At 49.1% G+C, this 17172-nt stretch overlaps 2 protein-coding genes across 20 annotated transcripts; one reads left to right on the top strand and one right to left on the bottom strand.

Moving 5' to 3' along the window:
• Positions 1 to 594: 594 nt before the first annotated feature.
• Positions 595 to 13364, bottom strand: SLC5A6 (solute carrier family 5 member 6). Of its 19 annotated transcripts, none has more exons than XM_045447384.1 (19): positions 12717 to 13147; positions 11613 to 11679; positions 10866 to 11024; positions 9216 to 9300; positions 7896 to 8567; positions 7479 to 7544; positions 7092 to 7143; positions 6648 to 6715; positions 6175 to 6329; positions 5613 to 5753; positions 5277 to 5406; positions 4622 to 4710; positions 4081 to 4193; positions 3667 to 3734; positions 3167 to 3253; positions 2838 to 3019; positions 2519 to 2622; positions 2151 to 2269; positions 595 to 1803 (listed from the first exon to the last, which is right to left on the bottom strand). In XM_045447384.1, the coding sequence occupies exons 5-19, from the start codon at positions 8286 to 8288 to the stop codon at positions 1651 to 1653; spliced, it is 1920 nt and encodes a 639-aa protein (XP_045303340.1). In that variant the 5' UTR covers positions 8289 to 8567; positions 9216 to 9300; positions 10866 to 11024; positions 11613 to 11679; positions 12717 to 13147; the 3' UTR covers positions 595 to 1650. The 19 variants fall into 19 exon arrangements, with proteins under 19 accessions (XP_045303340.1, XP_045303338.1, XP_045303344.1 ...); XM_045447382.1 differs by lacking the exon at positions 12717 to 13147 and adding an exon at positions 11864 to 12047; XM_045447388.1 differs by lacking the exon at positions 12717 to 13147 and adding an exon at positions 11864 to 12047 and having other exon boundaries at positions 2154 to 2269.
• ATRAID (all-trans retinoic acid induced differentiation factor) lies at positions 12153 to 17086 on the top strand. Its single transcript, XM_045447397.1, has 7 exons — positions 12153 to 12549; positions 13241 to 13362; positions 15548 to 15619; positions 15831 to 15902; positions 16003 to 16124; positions 16424 to 16521; positions 16745 to 17086. Exons 1-7 carry the CDS (start codon positions 12451 to 12453, stop codon positions 16847 to 16849), a joined length of 690 nt encoding a protein of 229 aa, XP_045303353.1. The 5' UTR covers positions 12153 to 12450; the 3' UTR covers positions 16850 to 17086.
• Positions 17087 to 17172: the final 86 nt, after the last annotated feature.

Here is a 17172-nt window from a genome sequence, read left to right as displayed (position 1 = left end):
CAGGAGCAGCACCCCCTTTGCCCCCAGGTAGAGGGGCTATCAAGAAGGCAGACCTCAGGGCAGTTAACTTGGCATTTCCTGAAACTGTCCACAGATCTGCCTGAGGGGCCTGGAGAGCTTATGCAGAGTTACTTCTGTGCAGTTGGACAAGGCCAGGCCAACCGAGGGCCTAAGGTACATGGGCTTGAGCTATGCTCTTCACAAGAGTCCAGCTTCAATGTTCTATCTTTATTATTTTTTTTTAAGTTCATTTATTTTGAGAGAAAGAGCACAAGCAGGTGAGGGGCAGAGAGGAGAGACAACCTCAAGCAGGCTTAACACCACCCAGCAAGTAGCAGCATTCTCCCAACAGCCTCCAAAGTGAAAATTTGAGCAGCAGTGATTGTACCAGTCAAGGACAAGATGGGTGGGACAGGAGACAGACTGAGCTGCAGGGAACGAACAGCAGCAGAGGGAGTGTGCATCTTCCACCCAGATAAGCACAATGCTGCTCCCTGAAGACATGACAGCCAGTCTGTGCAGGGGTAGAAGGGGCTCTATCACCGCCATGGGATGAACCAGAGCAGCTGTGAACAAATAGTACAAGAACCCCGATTCTAGGCCCATTAAGCTTTTATTTCCTAGGAACAAAGATATGTGGGAAAGAAACTCCAAAAGGAAACGAGCACAAACAACAAAATGACACTAGGGTGGTGTGCCAGGTGGGTGGCACACTCCACAGTGGACCTGGTCATGCCCTGGTTTCTTGGATCTACATCTGTCCCGTCCCCAAGTGCCCATTACATAGGTGGAGGGTGCGGGCAGCAAGGTAGAAAGCTTCCCAACTTTATGCAAAGGAGATGAATATACTGATCTTTTTTTTTTTTTAATCTTTTTTTAAATGTTTTTTGTTTGTTTTTTTGAGAGAGAAATTGAAAGCATGAGCAGGGGAGGGACAGAGGATCCAAAGCACAATCCACGTTGACAGCAGTGAGCCCATGTGGGGCTCAAACTCATGAACCACGAGATCATGACCTGAGCCAAAGCCAAGACGCTCAACTGACTGAGCCACCGAGGCACCCCGTAACCGGTCTGTTCTGAGAGGACTCTTGGGGACAACTAACCCTCTGCCTCAAGAATGGAGGTAGACAGGTAAGAATGAGAGGAGCCTCGGTGTCACGGACAACCTGAAAGTAGTCACGGGCTCTCTATGGCTGACAGAAACTATGCTCAAAATAGGACTGCAAGAGAAGTGACAGCTGGCCAAGGCAGCTTTGTATTTAATGGTAAACATGGCCAACCTTGTCAAATCAGGCCCCAGAACAGTGATAACCAGCACTGCAATTTCTATTCACTTCAAAGGATCCTGATGATGATTAATCAGAAGCCATTACCCACTCCCCAGAGGATTTGCTTCTATACCCTTTGCTAGCAAAATCCTGTCCACTGCAAGCCCGGTCTTCTAGAGAATAGACTGTCAAGGGACAAGTAAAAACCCTGTCCTGCCCTCACACTTCCCATGCTATGATGGCTTCTACTGCAGCCCAAACATCTAAGAACAAGGTCCTTTGGTGGGCTAGGTAATCTAGTCCTTGATTGTCTCTGCATTATGCATCACATAACTCATCACTATACTACAGGCTGCCTCCGGGACTGGGACCCGAGCTCAGATCACAGTGAGGTCTCCTGCAGGATGAAGGTGGGGCTGCTCCCCTGGTGGGCTGAACCTTCCTCAGGCACGGCCATGGCCTCCTTGTCTCTGCTATTCTTCAACATCCCATTACTCATCTTTTCTGGAAACGCAGGGGTATCCACCGAGAGATCCTGGAGAACACACAGACCAAAGGGAATGAGACACTGCTTTCATCCTTGCTGGAAGGGAGATCAGCAAGGGGCAGCGGGAGAGAAAGGGAGAAGCAAAGCACACGGTGAGCAGGGAGGCAGGAGAAAGGAAAGGCCAGCATGTTGGGCACCTCTCCGGGCTGAGACCCTTCTGTCCACCAAGCCAGCACTCCCCCATGGGTAGAAGCCGGGGGTTGCTGGGGGACAGTCCAGGTTCAGGCAAACAATCAGGGTTGCTGGGGAGAAAGGAAAGGGATGGAAGGAAACCTAGAAGGTCTGGTAATAATCTGGAGAGGTAAGGGAGGGTATAATCTGGGCAACATAACTGCTACCTGGCTGTAGCTTTTGCAGTGAAATCGCTTCTGACAAGACAGGGGCAGGAGGTCAACAAGTCTTGAAAACACTGGGGAAATGGTCCGAGGGTTCAGGGTCCGGCCCCGCATTCCCCCTGAAGGCAAAGGCAAAGGCACTTCTGAGTCTCCTACCACGTAACCAGTGCACACCCAACAAGCCATCTGTTCTTGGGGCTCTGAGTCCTCAGCCCCTGCCAACCTCCCAGAGCTCAGCCAAGAAGTCTGACTGTTAGACACCCAGGAGCCCAGAGGGCAGGGTCAGTTCTACCCCAGAGTCCAGATTCCCTGATTAGCCTCCCTCAGCCTGTCTTGCTTCTCTGTGCCCCCATCTCACACGCCCTCACCAGTGAGCCAACTGACAATCAGGCCCACCACAATGACTGTGGTGGAGTTGTGAGCGCTGTACCATAAATACGACAAGGAGTAGAACCGTTGCAGTCCTGTAGGCCTGGGGAGAACAGAAATAAGGATAGTTAGCAATTTACTGACAGGGCATTCCTCAGGGACCTGGCTCCACCCACCTACACTGTCCTAGGGTCTTGGGACCCAACTCTCAACATTGCCCTGAGGACTCTGGTGGTCCATCCCTTAGCAAGGCCCCTGGGAAACCCCTCAAAAATGAGCTATTCTCCCCAAGTAGAAAGTGAGTGAACCCCAACTCACCTGGAGCGAGTGGTTGAGGGCATCAGTGTGGTCATGGCAACGGTGGTCAGGTTACTAGGCAGGGAAAAGCTGGATATATTAGAGGGAGAAGGTGCCACGCCAAAGGCCATCTTGGTCACTATGCTCCCAATGCCAATCCAGAAGGCCATGACAAGTCCAGCCAATAGGCCCACAATGGCACCCTGCCCAGAGACACAGCACATTCTCCAGTTATGATGCCAGCCCTAATAAACCTTCACACCAGTTCCCAGAACTCACGGGGAGAGCCTTGCCAAGCCATTCCCCAGGCCCACCCCTGTAAACGACTGTGGAGCCAGACGGTCACTCACAGGAGGGTTGGCACAAGGAAAGAACATCCCGAGACAGAAGAGTCCGAGCAGCGGCCCCCCAACCATGCCAAAGATGCTGAGTGCTGCCTGCGGAGGATAGGGTTGAAGAAAAAAATAACAGAGAATATTCAGGCTCAGAGACCCCCCAGCCTCACCAATGTAGAGTACAGCCACCCGCCAATGGCTCAGCGCCCCCCTTGTCAGATCTGTGTCTTCTACATGAAAATGTTAGAATGCAGGATTCCAGAAGGCATATGGGTAAGGAAATGTGCTGTGGGTTCTCCTCTGAGGCTAAAATAATCCCCAGATGTCTGAGCCAACAAGGACCTGGGAATGACTCTGGAGAAGGCTACTCACAGCTAAAGGTGGTCCATCAAAGACGAATTTTTGACACCCATCCCTATACCATTCCCTTCACATCAGTGGTATTCCTCAACTTCCCATCTCAATCACCTCCTTATCTCCCTTAACAATTGCTTTCTTTTCTGCATAGTCCTTACCTGCAGCACAGGTCCCATCTGAGAAGAAATATAGGCCATTCCCAGACAAAGTAGCCCATAGCCAAACGCTGGGGGGGAAAAAAGGGAGAAAACACGCAGAGGTAAGTAAATAGAACTAAAAGAAGAAAAAGTAGAGGAAAGCTCCTTCCCCAAACCGCTACCTCTGTGTCCCTGGAAACAGGGCATATTACCTCCTGCCCCAGCTCCAGGTCCCTCCCACCCAGTCCTCACGCTTATGGGACTCAGAGACCTTCCCAGGAAATGCCCTGAGATAATAAACAAGGTTGTGTGCTTCATGTGGCAAGCGCCAAGCCAAGGCTAAAGCTGGTGCCGTCAAGCAGACTGATTGATGACAGTGCTTCAGGTGTGTCTTAGAAAGAATACAACTGAAAAGATGAGGAAGCATAATCCCACCGAGGATTCTGGAAAGCATGATGGCCTGGACTTCAGAGAACTGAGGGAACCAGGGTCGGATCAGATCTTCCATCGTAACAGTTGCCAATGAATTAAAAGCAGAGGATATGGTGCTGAAAGAAGGAAGAAAAAGATGAGCTGTGCTGACTCTGGGAGCTGAGAGGCAAAACCACCAGGGGCCCTACTAAGGGAGTAGCACTCTAAAGGCAGGAGAAAACATATGCAGCCAGAAGCCATCCTCACAGTTGGCAGCCGAGGAAGAGGCCTGGAAGGCAAGGACACCTGTCCTTTTCTGAGTGGGGTACAGGTTTTGATCAAGTAGAATCAATTCCTGGTGTCGTAAAAAGAAGAATCCTTCACCAAAAGGGGGGCATCTCCTGGAAGATGATATGCTCTCTCCTACACAGATAAGCTGTCCCTCATCATCCACAGATAAAAGGGCACATTGAGAAACTCAGAGAGATCCCCTCCTCCACCTGTCACCTTGTGTCAAGCAGGGATCAGCTGCACCAAGCCTGAGGAAAATGGTCAAAGAAGGTACCTGAGGGAACCACTGAAGAGGCAGGCAACAAAGAGCCCAGGCAGGCCCGGCAGGCCTTTCAGGAGATCCATCACAAAATACAGGACGAACTGCAGGCAGAGCAGAAGTGCACAGCTCTCTTGAGAGAGGAGCCCTTCCCCAGGGCAAGACATGTGAGAAGCCCCCCATATGTTCCCCTGCCAGCCTACGGAAACCCGGTGATTAAGAAGGGCGCTAAGCACTGAAGGTGACCCACAGGAAGTAGAAAAAAACGGGCTCTGGAGACAGAACACAGTTCGCACCCCAGCCATGCCCACTTAGCAGTGTGACGAGCATGTGGGCCACCCTGATGACTTTTTTCCCTTCTATAAAATGAGGCTGTTGTGGGAATTAGACGAGACCGGGTACGTGACAGCTCCTAGCAAAGCGCATCGCACGGTGCATAGTGGTGAGCCAATAAAGGTAGGTCCCCACCCCAGCAGGGTGAGCACTGTGATTAGGTGATACTGGGAACTGGGACCCTCATGTGCCAGATCGTAGAATCCCACAGTGAAAAGCCGCTTACATCCATTTCCTACCCAGGGTGGGAGTCCTTTCTGCAGCCAACCAGACACTCCTCTTGGGGGCCTAGGTTGGCCCTCATGGGCACAGAAGAGTGTCAGGGAGGCCTTCTCACCTGGTCAGGGGCTGCTTGAGCCTGCTGGGTGCTCATGGGATACTTCTGGTAATAGGCAAACATGACCAGGCCAATGAGACAGCTCATGCAGAGGACCACCTGCTGGCAAGGGAAGACTGCATAGCAGGAGCTGCAAGACACCAGTGCCAAGGAAACAGAGACTGTTAATAGACATCTTCAGGCATGTCCCCAAGTTCCAAAAGGCAAACCTGTATCCTGACCCCAATGGGTATGTTTGCGCTCTGGCATCATGCCCCCACCCCAACTGCCCCGTAGAACAGGGTCCCACCATCTTCTCTAGCCCCTGCCCCATGGTCTTCCTGTCCCTGCACTCACAGTATAGCAGCCTTCTCCGTGCGGGAACTGAGGTAGCGCTGCACCTGAGCCTGGTTCACCCCATACAAGGAGAGCATCATGAAGACACCCCCAAAAGCCAACGTCCAGAAAGTGTGCCGTACAAAAGGATCTGGATTCAGCCTGCAACAGATGCCAAATGGTCACTGTGGCATAGCCCCCAACAGTCTCAGCCTTCCTCACACTCCTACAATGAGGGTCAGAGGAAAGCAGAGCACAGACGCTGCTGCAAGGGCCAAGGAGCTACCGAAGGCAAGAACTGGGTGGACACGAGAGACGGTGCAGCAAGATGGAGGAAGGGTTCTATCCCTCCAACCCACAGCCTCATTCCAAGTACCAAAAACATCCTGCCCCTCCTTACCCTCCAGCCAGATTCCTGTGATCACCCTCAATCTCTGCAGTGCCAGCTTCCCACCCATCTCAGTGCTGCCACCTAAGGCTTACACAGCTTGTCCTCTGCTTACTGCAGCCCTGAGTTCAGGCTCTAGGATGGGCTCGGCTCAGAGGCACTACAGACCCCAGCCAGGGGAAGGGGTATACTTACTCAATCCCAGAGATGCGGCCATGCTGGGAAGCCACTTCCCACGCATTCCCCAAGCCGCCCACCCTGGTTGATCCCACAATGATAACCACCAGCTGCCCTAGGAACATGACCAGCGTCTGGAACACATCTGTCCAGATGACTGCCTTCAGACCACCCTGCAGGGAAAAGAAAGCATACCTGACACAGATGTCTTTAAAACCATCCACAAATTAAGACACCCGGCCACCAGCAAGGGCACTATACCACCAGGGGCCTAATTCCCACCCCACCCCCTACCTTCAGTATGCCGTCCCCTCTCCTACGTCCCACTTCCCACCAAAGTCCTATCGCATCTCCTACGTATTATTTCATCCCACTCTAAAACTCCATCCCATCTCCCCACCTACATTTTTACCTCATCCCTTCTTTTTCTTCCCATCTCCCCTCCTTACTTGACCTCTTCCCCTCTCTCTTTTAAGATTCACCACACTTACCAGAGCAGTGTAGATAGTACAGACAATGCCTAGGGTCAGCACTGACAGCCACAGATCAAAGCCAGTCACTGCAAACAAGTAAAAACCACAATTCTGTCTCCAGAAGAGGGTTTCCCAGAGACTAGAAAAAAACCCAGTAAGACATGAAACGTGCAGTCATCAAGGATATAATAAATCATTCACTATAATCGAAAAAAATGTTCAAACCCCACCAAAAGGTACTGATTAACCAATTCAGACGAGACATGGTAATGTCTGATTAGCTTTCAAGTGAGGCGAACCAAGGTGCTTCCACCTCCAGCGGAGACAAGCCAAGGGCCCATGCAGTGAAATAACTCCCTGGCCAAGGTCAGATTCTTTTCTGCACACTCTCCTCTACCTGCCCCTCCCAAAGGTGTTTTCCCAGCCTGCTGTGGCTGACAGCCAGGGGCTGTGACTCCTCACCTGCATTGAGGGCCAACGATGGTGCATAGAGCACAACCCCCATGTAGATCACCTGTCAGGTATGGAAAAGAGAATGTGAGGGGGAGGGGAAATGAGGGTGGGTACGGAAAGGAGAAAAGATGGACCTCAGCTCCTAATGGCCTCCCTGCATCTAGGCTCACTTTCCTTCCCCTTCTTCCAAATTTTAGCTTGCTGCCACCATACTGACTGTGCTGGAACCAGAAGGAATAGGAAACAGGATGCCTCTGGTGGCTTCAGGGACACTGACACCTTGCAGGACCTTTAATCCTGCCTGAGAGCAGAGGAAGCTCAGAGTGCTTCAGAATGCCTGAGTTTGGGTCCCCCTACCATATCCCAGGCTCAAATTCTACCTTCATTTCCACTTACCATCTGAAAGATGAAGGTCACGGTCCCACAAATCCGCACAGCCTTATTGAAGCGGAGCTCCAGATACTAGATAGAAATATGCAGATATAGATATATAATCGTAGACATCTTTATATATTTAAAGGCATTCCTCCCCACTCTACCCCCACAATTCACACACAGCATCCCTCAAGAAGTCCAGGAACATGAGGGAATATTCAACTCCTATCCACTCTGGGCCTCCATTCACAGTACCTTCCTTCTCTCCCCACTCCCACCTGACTTCACCCAGAAAGAACTTGGAAACACATGATGTGTCCCATCGCTCTAATTAGGCAGCAAAGGTCCAGGGGCCCAGATCCCTTGTATGTGCCCTCTTCCTCCTTTCCATCTCTGACCCTGGTGGTCCTATGCGCTCCTCCCTTCCTCTCTGCTCACCTCATAGGCACTAGTGAGATGCAGGCGGTAGAAGACAGGGATGAAGACGTGTGCAGGGATCACCAGCCCCAGGAAATAGCAGCAGCCCAGGAACCAATACTGGGTCCCAAATCGGTAGATCTCGGACGGCACACCCAGAATGGCCACAGCTGACTGGAAGGTGGCCAGCAGCGACAGAGCCACAGGAAGACAGCCCATTTTGCGGTCTGCCATGAGCAGCTGGCCAACAGTATGCTGGCCCCAGCCACGAAAGGCATGGTAGAGCCCAATGGCAAGGGAAAGAACCAGCAGCAGGGCAAACACCACATAGTCCACAAGGGAGAAGGCAGATGTGACCACGTCTGTGTCTGAGGCTGGAAGCAGGGGAGTAGAGGTGCTAACCCCCACACTCATCTTCACTGTGTCTGTGACCTACAGTCACTTGCTGCTCCTGGGCTCTGGGCTGCCACTCAGCTGGGCAACAGCAGGCAAGTGGCTACAACCTGGCTTCCGGCCACGATCTCACAGTCCTTCTCCTCCACCAAGTGACATTGTCCAAGGTGAGTTGCAAAGGAATCAGCTCCTAGTCAGGCCTATCTTGCCTTCATGCACATCTGCGCTCAGGCCTGTGTATCCAACAACCATCAAACTTGGACCAGCCAGTTCTGTACAGCCCTTGGAGATCTGGAGGTCCTGGTATGGTTTTGGTAGGGGAGGAAAGAAGCAACAGAGTGAGACAGCCAGGAGACAACTATTTGGCTAAGACCGTTTTGGGCAGACACAGCTAAGAAATATAAGAACTTTCTTAGGTCTCCACCCCAGTAACAAAAGAAAAATCAACTCGAGCCCACATTTCTTCTCAAAAAATTTCCCTGCCCCCACCTGCAGGCACAGACCCAGTCACTACAATGTACTAAGCCAGCAGACCCCAACCTGGCGCCACAGCCCAGCAGGGAAGAAGAAATGGAGACCAATAACAGCATGGCTTCCTCTATTTCCCCTAGCCTCAGCCCCCACCTCCCATATTCCTAGTGTCAGCTTCCTAACAGGACGCCTTCTTAGCCCTGATCCCTAGTTAGATTACCTTCATGGAAGCCCAAACTCCATTCCAGGCATCCCCAGGCCAACCACTTTGCTCTCTCCTGCCACCCACCTCCCAGCTCCTCCCTGTAACACAACAGTCAATAGCAGATCTGGGAAGAGTGATAGAATTCAAAAGTGAGAGGGTAACATGCTGGAGCCAGGAGTTCAACTTATGATTATAGAAAAGCAGATCAGCCAGGGAGCTGGGGCAAGGGCAGCTGGGGAGAGTGCTCCTATCCTCCTGAGGTAGACACCTACCTAGAGAAGTAATCCCTGTTCAGAGGCAGCGCTGCCTGGAGAAGCTGTGTGTGTCTAGAGCTGGGCAGAAGCTGAGAGTCTGGCTCTGTAAGTGGTGGAGGTGAAATCAGGAATTAGGGGTGAAGTGAAGTTCAGCAGTTATTTGTTCTGGCCGCTTTAAGGAACCAATGTGACCCAAATGGCCCTATCACCCTATGGCCCCCAAACTCTAGCTCAGTCCTAGAGATTCCAGAATGGGGAACAGGGAGCTCACATTCAACAGCATTCCTAGCTGGATTAGGCTTTCGCCGTAAGTCACACTTGGCACTGTGTGCTAAAGGGAATTACAAAGGAGGAGCTGAGAGAAATGGGAAAGTTGCTTTTCTGACTCCTGCACAAAAAATACTAATCCTCAAGAATATAACATTATCCTCAGAACAAGGACAAGATTATACACTTCAAAACTTAAAGGAATATCAAAAGATCACTATTATGACCCCTCGTTACCAACAAAGACACTGAGGCTCAGTGATTCAAGTGATCTTTCCAAAAACCACAGAGCTAATTATTGTCAGTCCAATTCAGAGCTCAAGTCTGGTGATTCCCATCCAGCCACTCTTCATTTATACCATAATGTCTTCAAAGAATATCTGTGAGATTCTCACTGATATGGAGAAAATACCACAGCATGTCAGATTTTTAGATAGCCTAAATGATGACAGGTAATGTTGTTTTCAGCATCTCTTTTTTACATTTTCTTAGTGAAGCATCTCACTTTTTGTAACCCAGCGGTATGCCGTGAACTTCAAAAACTCCAATAATGATAAATAAGGAAAAAGTAACCATTACTATCACTTTTAAAACACCATGCCTCAGTTTATGCACTTTACACAAACATTCTCTGATTCTCAAGGAATTAGAGTTGGACAAGTTAAATAACTTGCCTAAGGTTACAGGGCACAATACAAAACAAAGGAGAAAGAAAGAGCACTAATTGCAGGTATGACAGACAGGTGATTCACCTGGGGGGAGGGGGACATCCTTACTATTCCTAGAACCAGGGTAGGAGCAGAACATTAATTGCAGTCAGTCATTCGCAGAACAAAGTTTAGATTTAAACTAGTCTAGACACACATTAATATAACCTATGTCTTCTGTGCTTGCCCACTAGGAGAAAGATCAGCCTGGCTGTCTTATGGTTCTCCCACACTGTGTTCTTGGGCAGATGTTGCCTAGCTGGCAAGATACGGCCTTACACAGACCAAACCTGAACTCTGAACCTCGTGGACCCAACAAAGATAGGAAATCAGAGCCGGCAACTCTTGGATCACATGTTCTACGAGTCTCAAATGTTAGTTCCCAAAAAAGTGTTCCCACCAGGTCCCTCTGGTTTAACCTAAAGATTCCCTGCGGCTCCTCTTTGGCAAATTTGACTAGGACAGAGGTGATGAAAAACACTAGGAGTAAGAGAGGGTGTCTGCTGTATGCAAATAAGAATGTGTAGCCTCTGTCTCCCTCTCTCTCTGTCCTGCTTGCTTTCTTCTCTCTCTCTCTCAAATAAGTAAACATTAAAAAAAAAAAAAAAAAAAAAGAACACGTAGGATTAGTGACAAAGATAGAGCGGTTACAGAAAGGAAAAAAGTCTCGGTATAGACTAGAACACAGACTTACAGAACTGGTGACCCTCTACTTCTGGGGTAAATTGGTGGAGCTTCTTGATAGAATTCTATTAGCATGAGGTGCAGAGAACCTTCCCAGAAGGATGAAGAGAGGCAGGCAAGACAGGTAAAACCTGACCCAGTGAAGTGTTCCTTAGACTGGATTCTGATTCTAGGGAACAGGAGAGTTAGTGGCTTTCCAAAAACTCTACACCATTGTAAAGCCCATGGACTCGCATCTGAGACAGTGGGAGCCAAAAGTAAGAGCTGAGTTGTGTCACTAAAACTGAAACACACAAGGCACAAATAGTGGACTGTGAGACCCCTTCTGAAAACTATAACACACACAGAAAGGGAAGAGAATCACTTACACCACCCTACCCCCTCAACCCCTGCCTGCGCTGAACTGCCTGGACTCCTACAAAAGGCAAATGGGGCCACCGCAGGACCCACTACCTTAAAAAGATTCCTTCAAAATCTGTCCTTGTGCCTAGAATTCCTCAAGGTCTGAAAGGGTTTAGTACCCTCATTAAAATGCTAATAACTACCAAAGCCTTAGAGAACGTGCCGCCAGCTGAAAGCAAATCCTTTTAGGAGAGTCCACGTGCCCGTGGATAAGTGCAAGGGAAGCCCGGGGGGCCACTCTAGAGGAGTTAGCTTTGATGAGCTTTTGCCTGGCCCTCAGCAAAGGCACCCCGCAGTCCCTTCGGGCGCGGGGCTCCCCAGGGCCACCCTCGGGGAGCGTTCGCCTTTCCCTTACCTCCGTGGCTCAGCTAGGGCTAAGAGAGTCCAGTCGTTTTTCTCGTGATCAGCATCAGCCCGTTTTTCTGGGAAGGGAAAGGAGATAAGAAGGCAGCGTAGCGCGTGTCCCGCCCCTCCCTCCTCACCAAGCTCCGACAGCCACGCGGTCTCCTGACTGAGGTGACGGGGCCAGGGTGCCCAGGGCGTCCCCAGGCTCATCTCCTCCCGCCGGGGTTTGCCCTTCACTCTTCGCTCCTCCATCACCCTTACCCTCTTTATTTGCTGGCTTCCCGCCTTCCCTCCACACGTGAGATGGCTTAACCACTAGCACCACGAGGCTCGCAACTCAGATCTTCCCGCGCCTCCACGAGGGGGGCCGACTCGCCCCGCCCCTCCCTGCCTCGGCGCCACTCTCGGTAGCCTTTGGGCACTGGCCCCCTGGCGCCGGCCCGCCCCATTTGCCGGGTCTCCACGGTTGAGTGCGGCGGCGGTGGCAAAGCCTGGCCTGCCACCTGCCGGCTGAGTGACAGCGGGGCCCGCCCCCTGGCCGCCTCGCGTGGCGCCGCCATGTTTACTGAGGGCGGCGGGAGCTGCAAGTCGCTGCGGTGACGCGACCTCGGCATCCGGAAGCGAGGAACGCGGAGCTGAGAGAGCGGCGGCTGGGAGGCCTTCGCTAACGGGGGACAGGAGAGGGGGTTGGCCAGTCCTCTCTAACGGGGACTGGGACGCACTGAAAAGACCTCCCCAACCCCCAGCAATCTCCCAGCCCGCTTCGGGCCGACTGGGCCACACCCGCGGAGGGCGGAGCCACACGCGCAAATCTCGCGAGGCGCTGAGAAGGACAAAGGGAGCGAAAAATGGCTCCTCGCGGGCTGGGTAGTCCTTCGAACCTGGTGCCTTGGGCAGCTGCCGTGCTCCTTGTTGTGGGCGCGAAAAGGGCCCTGGCGCTACCCGAGGTACAGAAACAAGTTAGAGGTCGGACTGCAGCATAGTTCCTGGGCAGCCTTGTTTCGCGCTCGCCCGCCCTGGTCTCTCGGCTCTCCCCAGCCCGCCGGTGGCGACGATTTCGTCCCTGAGGCTTCCCTCGCTGTAGCCCCGCTGGCTCCCGCTCCCGTGTACTCACGCTGCGTAGGTCCCCCAGTGACCTCGCCTTGCTGACGTGGACCTTTAAAATTTGATCTCCTTGCTCTTTTGAATAATTGTAAATTGTTCTTCTACCGACGAGTCCTCTGACTGTACTTCACGCTCGTCACGCGCGAATGCCGTATATCGTGCCCTGGCAGGACTGTACTTTCTGTAATGCTTGATGACTTCTTTGTATACCTGCAGTGCTTTTATACCTGGCCAAACCGGGTCTGACAGATTGAGAAGTCACTGGATAGGGCATAATAAATATTGTCGAATGGTGATCCTCGAAGACGAGGGCCTGTCCTGGGTGAGCTCTGGTACAGAAAGTCTCTAGTATGCTGATTTGGCTCCTGGCTCTAGGCGAAGAAATGCATCTCCTAGTCAAACTTGACATAAAGATAGGACACCTACCTGCCCATTGTGAAAGGAATTTTGAAGAGTGTACGGTAGTTAACTTTTGACCCCTGCTTGTTCTTGGTTTTTCTTTCTGGAATCCTAATCGTTTTCTCTCCTCTGCAGATATGCATCCAGTGTCCAGGGAGTGTGCGAAATTTGTCAGAAGTGGCGCTTTATTGTAAGCAGACACCGGAGCTAATGCTGCAGGCCCGCTGCTGCCTGAATCAGAAGGGCACCATCCTGGGGTGAGAGAAGACAACCCTGGATACTGGAAGAGTTCTGGAACTGGATTCTTAAAGGCTTACCTGATTGGCTATTGGGATAAATATTGGTGCCTATTTTGGAGTCATCCAAGCCATGATTCTCACACTTTAAAAAAAATTTTTTTTTTAAGTTTGTTTATTTTGAGAGAGAGACAGAGAGTGAGCCAGGGAGGGGCAGAGAGAAGAGAGAATAGCAAGCAGGCTCCACAGTGCATGGGGCTCGAACTCATGAACCGTGTGATTCTCATGCTTTTAAATGTGTTAGTAGCATTTTTAGCTAAACAACCCTGTTATTCTTCTATGCAGTTGAAACTGCATAGAAGTCATAATTTTTACCCACTTAAAAAAAAAAAGGCTTTTATGGCTTTCTTTTAAAAGAAGCTTTGTTCTCTTGTTTGTTTTCAACTCTGGATTATTCACTGTGTGTCTCCATGAAATGACTCCCTTAGCCTCCAAGGCACGATGCTAACAGAATTTTCTTCCCTTCCAATTAATTCAAGTTTGTCTTTGAGGCAAATTCCTCTTTCATCCCTTATGAACATTAGTCTCTGTGTTTACTCCCTTTATGCTTTTGAGGCTCCACCTATTCTCATGACTTCAGCTATAACCACCACGCAGGTGTCTCCCAAAACTAGATCTCTTTTAGTATCCTTGGCCTTCTCTCCAAGCTGTACACATGGGCACCTCTAGCTTTCTATTAAGCATTTCCTTTTGAGAGCACCCTCACTTCAAAATCATAAATGTCATCTGTCTTCCATTCTCTTCCTCCTCTAATTACCTAAATACTTCCTTATAGGAAACTATCTGAAAACCATTTTTTCCCCATTATCCCTCCATTTTTAAAATTTAATTGTCTGTTGCCCTCAGGATAAAGTTCAAACCATAAACCACCACAGATTGGTTTCAATCCACCTTCCCAACATTTTTTCCCAATTATTTGTCCACTAAAATCCTTCACAAGGGTCTGGCTTCAGCCAGACTTTCCTACTTACAAAAGCATTCCACTTTTGTTTTCTTTGTTCAGGCCTCTCTCCTTACCTGAAATGTCCTTCCTCCACCAAATTAAAACATATTCATCCTTTAATTCCAGCATCTTCTGTGAATGTTCTCTACTACCAAATACCAGGGTAATATCTCATTTTTTTACTTCCTCTAATCCTTAGTGTTTGTACCACTTAAAATTATTTATATACTTTCCTGTGATTTCTTTCATATCGTAATTTAATGTTTATATTGCTTTTAAATTTTTGGTTATGGTCTTCCTCTGCTACGTTGTAAGCCACTTGAAAGCTAAGATACTGAGGGTTTTCTTTTATTCTCCCAAGTTTTGCAGTTAGTAGGTACTCAGTAAATATTTGAAAAATAAAGGAACTAGCAATAGATAGTGAAGAAAAAAATAATGTGACATGGTCCTTAACATCCAGGAATTTATCTCCAATCTATGGTAGAAATGCATTTGGAGGGGCACCTGGGTGCTCAGTAAGTTAAGCATCTGACTTCAGCTCAGGTTATGATCTCACTGTTAGTGGGTTCAAGCCCTGCATTGGGCTCTGTGCTAACAGCTCAGAGCCTGGAGTCTGCTCCAGATTCTGTGTCTCCTGCTCTCTCTGCCCCTACCCTACTTGCACTCTCTCTCTCTCTCTCTCTCAAAAATAAACACTTAAAGAAAAGAAAATGCACTTGGAAAAGACTTTCATTTATGTGACTTGCATTTTTTTTCCCATTTGAAGGCCCTTTGTGAATCTGAGAATCATAATACAATGTGAGATTCACTAACCTAGACAAGAAACAAATTTCTTCCAATACATGCACAGATGCATAGGTATACTGATGAGAACAGCACCGTCCAATAAAACTTTCTGCTATGATGGAACTGGTCCATATCTGTACTTTCCAATACAGTAGTCACTGATCACAAGGGGAGTGGTTACTGAATACTTGAAATGTGGCTAGTGCAAATGAGAAACTGAGTTTTTTTTCACTTAACTTAAATAGCTACATGTAACTAATGGTGACAATGGGACAGTGCAGATTAAAACATATACCACAGCATCTAGTGTGTGGCCCTGAACACAGCTGTGTTCACTTAATATTAGCTGTAAAAAGGGTTGTATTAGTTTACCATGAATGAAGAAGAGAGACATAATTGTACTGATTATTTCCTCAGGCTGGATCTCCAGAACTGTTCTCTGAAGGACCCTGGTCCAAACTTTCCTCAGGCACATACTGCTGTCATCATGTAAGTGGTTGGTCATCCTCCCTCCAAAGGGCCAGTATGGTGAAAGGGTGATGGGAAAAGTCTTTAAGGATGAACTTCTAAAAAGATGTTTGAATATTAATGTCAAACGTGGGCAACTCAGAATAAGAACTGGATTGCCAGTCCAGGAAGATGTGTAAATGGAAGTAGAGTGTTTTCCTAGAGCACAATGCTAACAACGTATGCTTTGCAGAGACCTGCAAGCAAACCCCCTCAAGGATGACTTGGCCAACATTTTCCGTGGCTTTACGCAGCTCCAGACTCTGTGAGTAAGGGTACAGGGTGTGGGAGAGAACCAAAAAGGGACAGTGCTGTGAGCGCAGCAATTTGGGGCTGTGTGTTATGACTGCCTGTGTTGTGTTCAGGATACTGCCACAAGATGTCAGCTGTCCTGGAGGTATTAATGCCTGGAATACTGTCACCTTTTATACGAACAACCAAACCTGTCAAGGACAAAGGAACCTTTGCAACAGCACGGGGGACCAAGGTATGTTGTCTCACTTCCATCCTTCTAGGAACTGCCTTTCTTCACGTCTACTCCCCATTTTAGGTCCAACAGTAAAGTTGCGTAAGTGCCCTTGTTCAAGTTTCTGAAGCTCTAACACCTTGAAAGGAAAGGTCATAAGATGCATTTTATTATTGTTGTTGTGTTCTGTTTATCTGAAATCTTCTTTCTTCTACTTTGACCTAGAAATAATTGAGAGAATGAATCTAAGTTGAAGCAGATATTCGAGAAATCTACATGATGAGATCCAGTGATTTTCTCTGTTTCTCTCTGGCTCCCAGAAATGTGTCCTGAGAATGGATCCTGTGTACCTGATGGTCCAGGTCTCTTGCAATGTGTCTGTGCTGACGGCTTCCATGGCTACAAGTGTATGCGCCAGGTGAGGAATTAGGCCTTCTTATTAGGAATAGGAGAAATGCATAAGGAAGAACCTCTTTGAAAGAAGAGCCATAAGACCAGAACTGATGCAAATCATCTAGAGAAGGAAACTCTTAAGAGAATTGCCCTGAGTAAGGGGATTGGTATACTAGGAAAGAAATAGCTGTTAGGATGTAGTCCTTGATGAAACGCTGTATGAAGTTTTTTTGGTCTGTCATTCACAGGGCTCCTTCTCACTGCTTATGTTCTTCGGTATTCTGGGATCCACCACATTATCCGTCTCCATTCTGCTTTGGGGGACCCAACGCCGAAAAGCCAAGGCTTCATGAACTGCATAGGTCTTCCTACTGACTTAAAGATTATCTTGATCTGCCTTAGCCCAGCCAGGGAGATTTTCTACCTAGACAGGCATGGTGGCCAGCAGATCCTCCTCAAGGATGAAGCCGCCATTTGGCAGGAAGATGGGAAGTTGCATAGCTTTGGGGTGTTGTGGACACTGCAGTCCAGGAGTGGACAAGGACCGGTGCCCCATTTGTGCTTGACTATAATAAACATCTTTACTTGTCGTTCTTTTTTTGTTTTTTTTAATTTTCTTATTTTTTAGGGAAAGACGTCGTGGATTTGTGTGTTTCTTGGAGTGGGAAAGAGTGCT

The sequence above is a fragment of the Leopardus geoffroyi genome, chromosome A3 (assembly GCF_018350155.1).
Source record: "Leopardus geoffroyi isolate Oge1 chromosome A3, O.geoffroyi_Oge1_pat1.0, whole genome shotgun sequence".
NCBI classification, from domain to species: domain Eukaryota; kingdom Metazoa; phylum Chordata; class Mammalia; order Carnivora; family Felidae; genus Leopardus; species Leopardus geoffroyi.
Note: the sequence above shows the minus strand (reverse complement) of the source record. Positions and strands in the feature narration are given on the sequence as shown.

Coding starts and splice junctions, on each gene's coding strand:
- SLC5A6 (XM_045447384.1), bottom strand. CDS start 8,288: ATGAGTGTGGGGGTTAGCACCTCTACTCCCCTGCTTCCAGCCTCAGAC. Junction 4,194..4,621: donor CTCTTCAGTGGTTCCCTCAG/GTACCTTCTTTG, acceptor TCCTTCTTTCAG/CACCATATCCTCTGCTTTTA. Junction 2,623..2,837: donor CCCTCAACCACTCGCTCCAG/GTGAGTTGGGGT, acceptor TGTTCTCCCCAG/GCCTACAGGACTGCAACGGT.
- ATRAID (XM_045447397.1), top strand. CDS start 12,451: ATGGCTCCTCGCGGGCTGGGTAGTCCTTCGAACCTGGTGCCTTGGGCA. Junction 15,620..15,830: donor GCACATACTGCTGTCATCAT/GTAAGTGGTTGG, acceptor TATGCTTTGCAG/AGACCTGCAAGCAAACCCCC. Junction 16,125..16,423: donor CAACAGCACGGGGGACCAAG/GTATGTTGTCTC, acceptor TCTGGCTCCCAG/AAATGTGTCCTGAGAATGGA.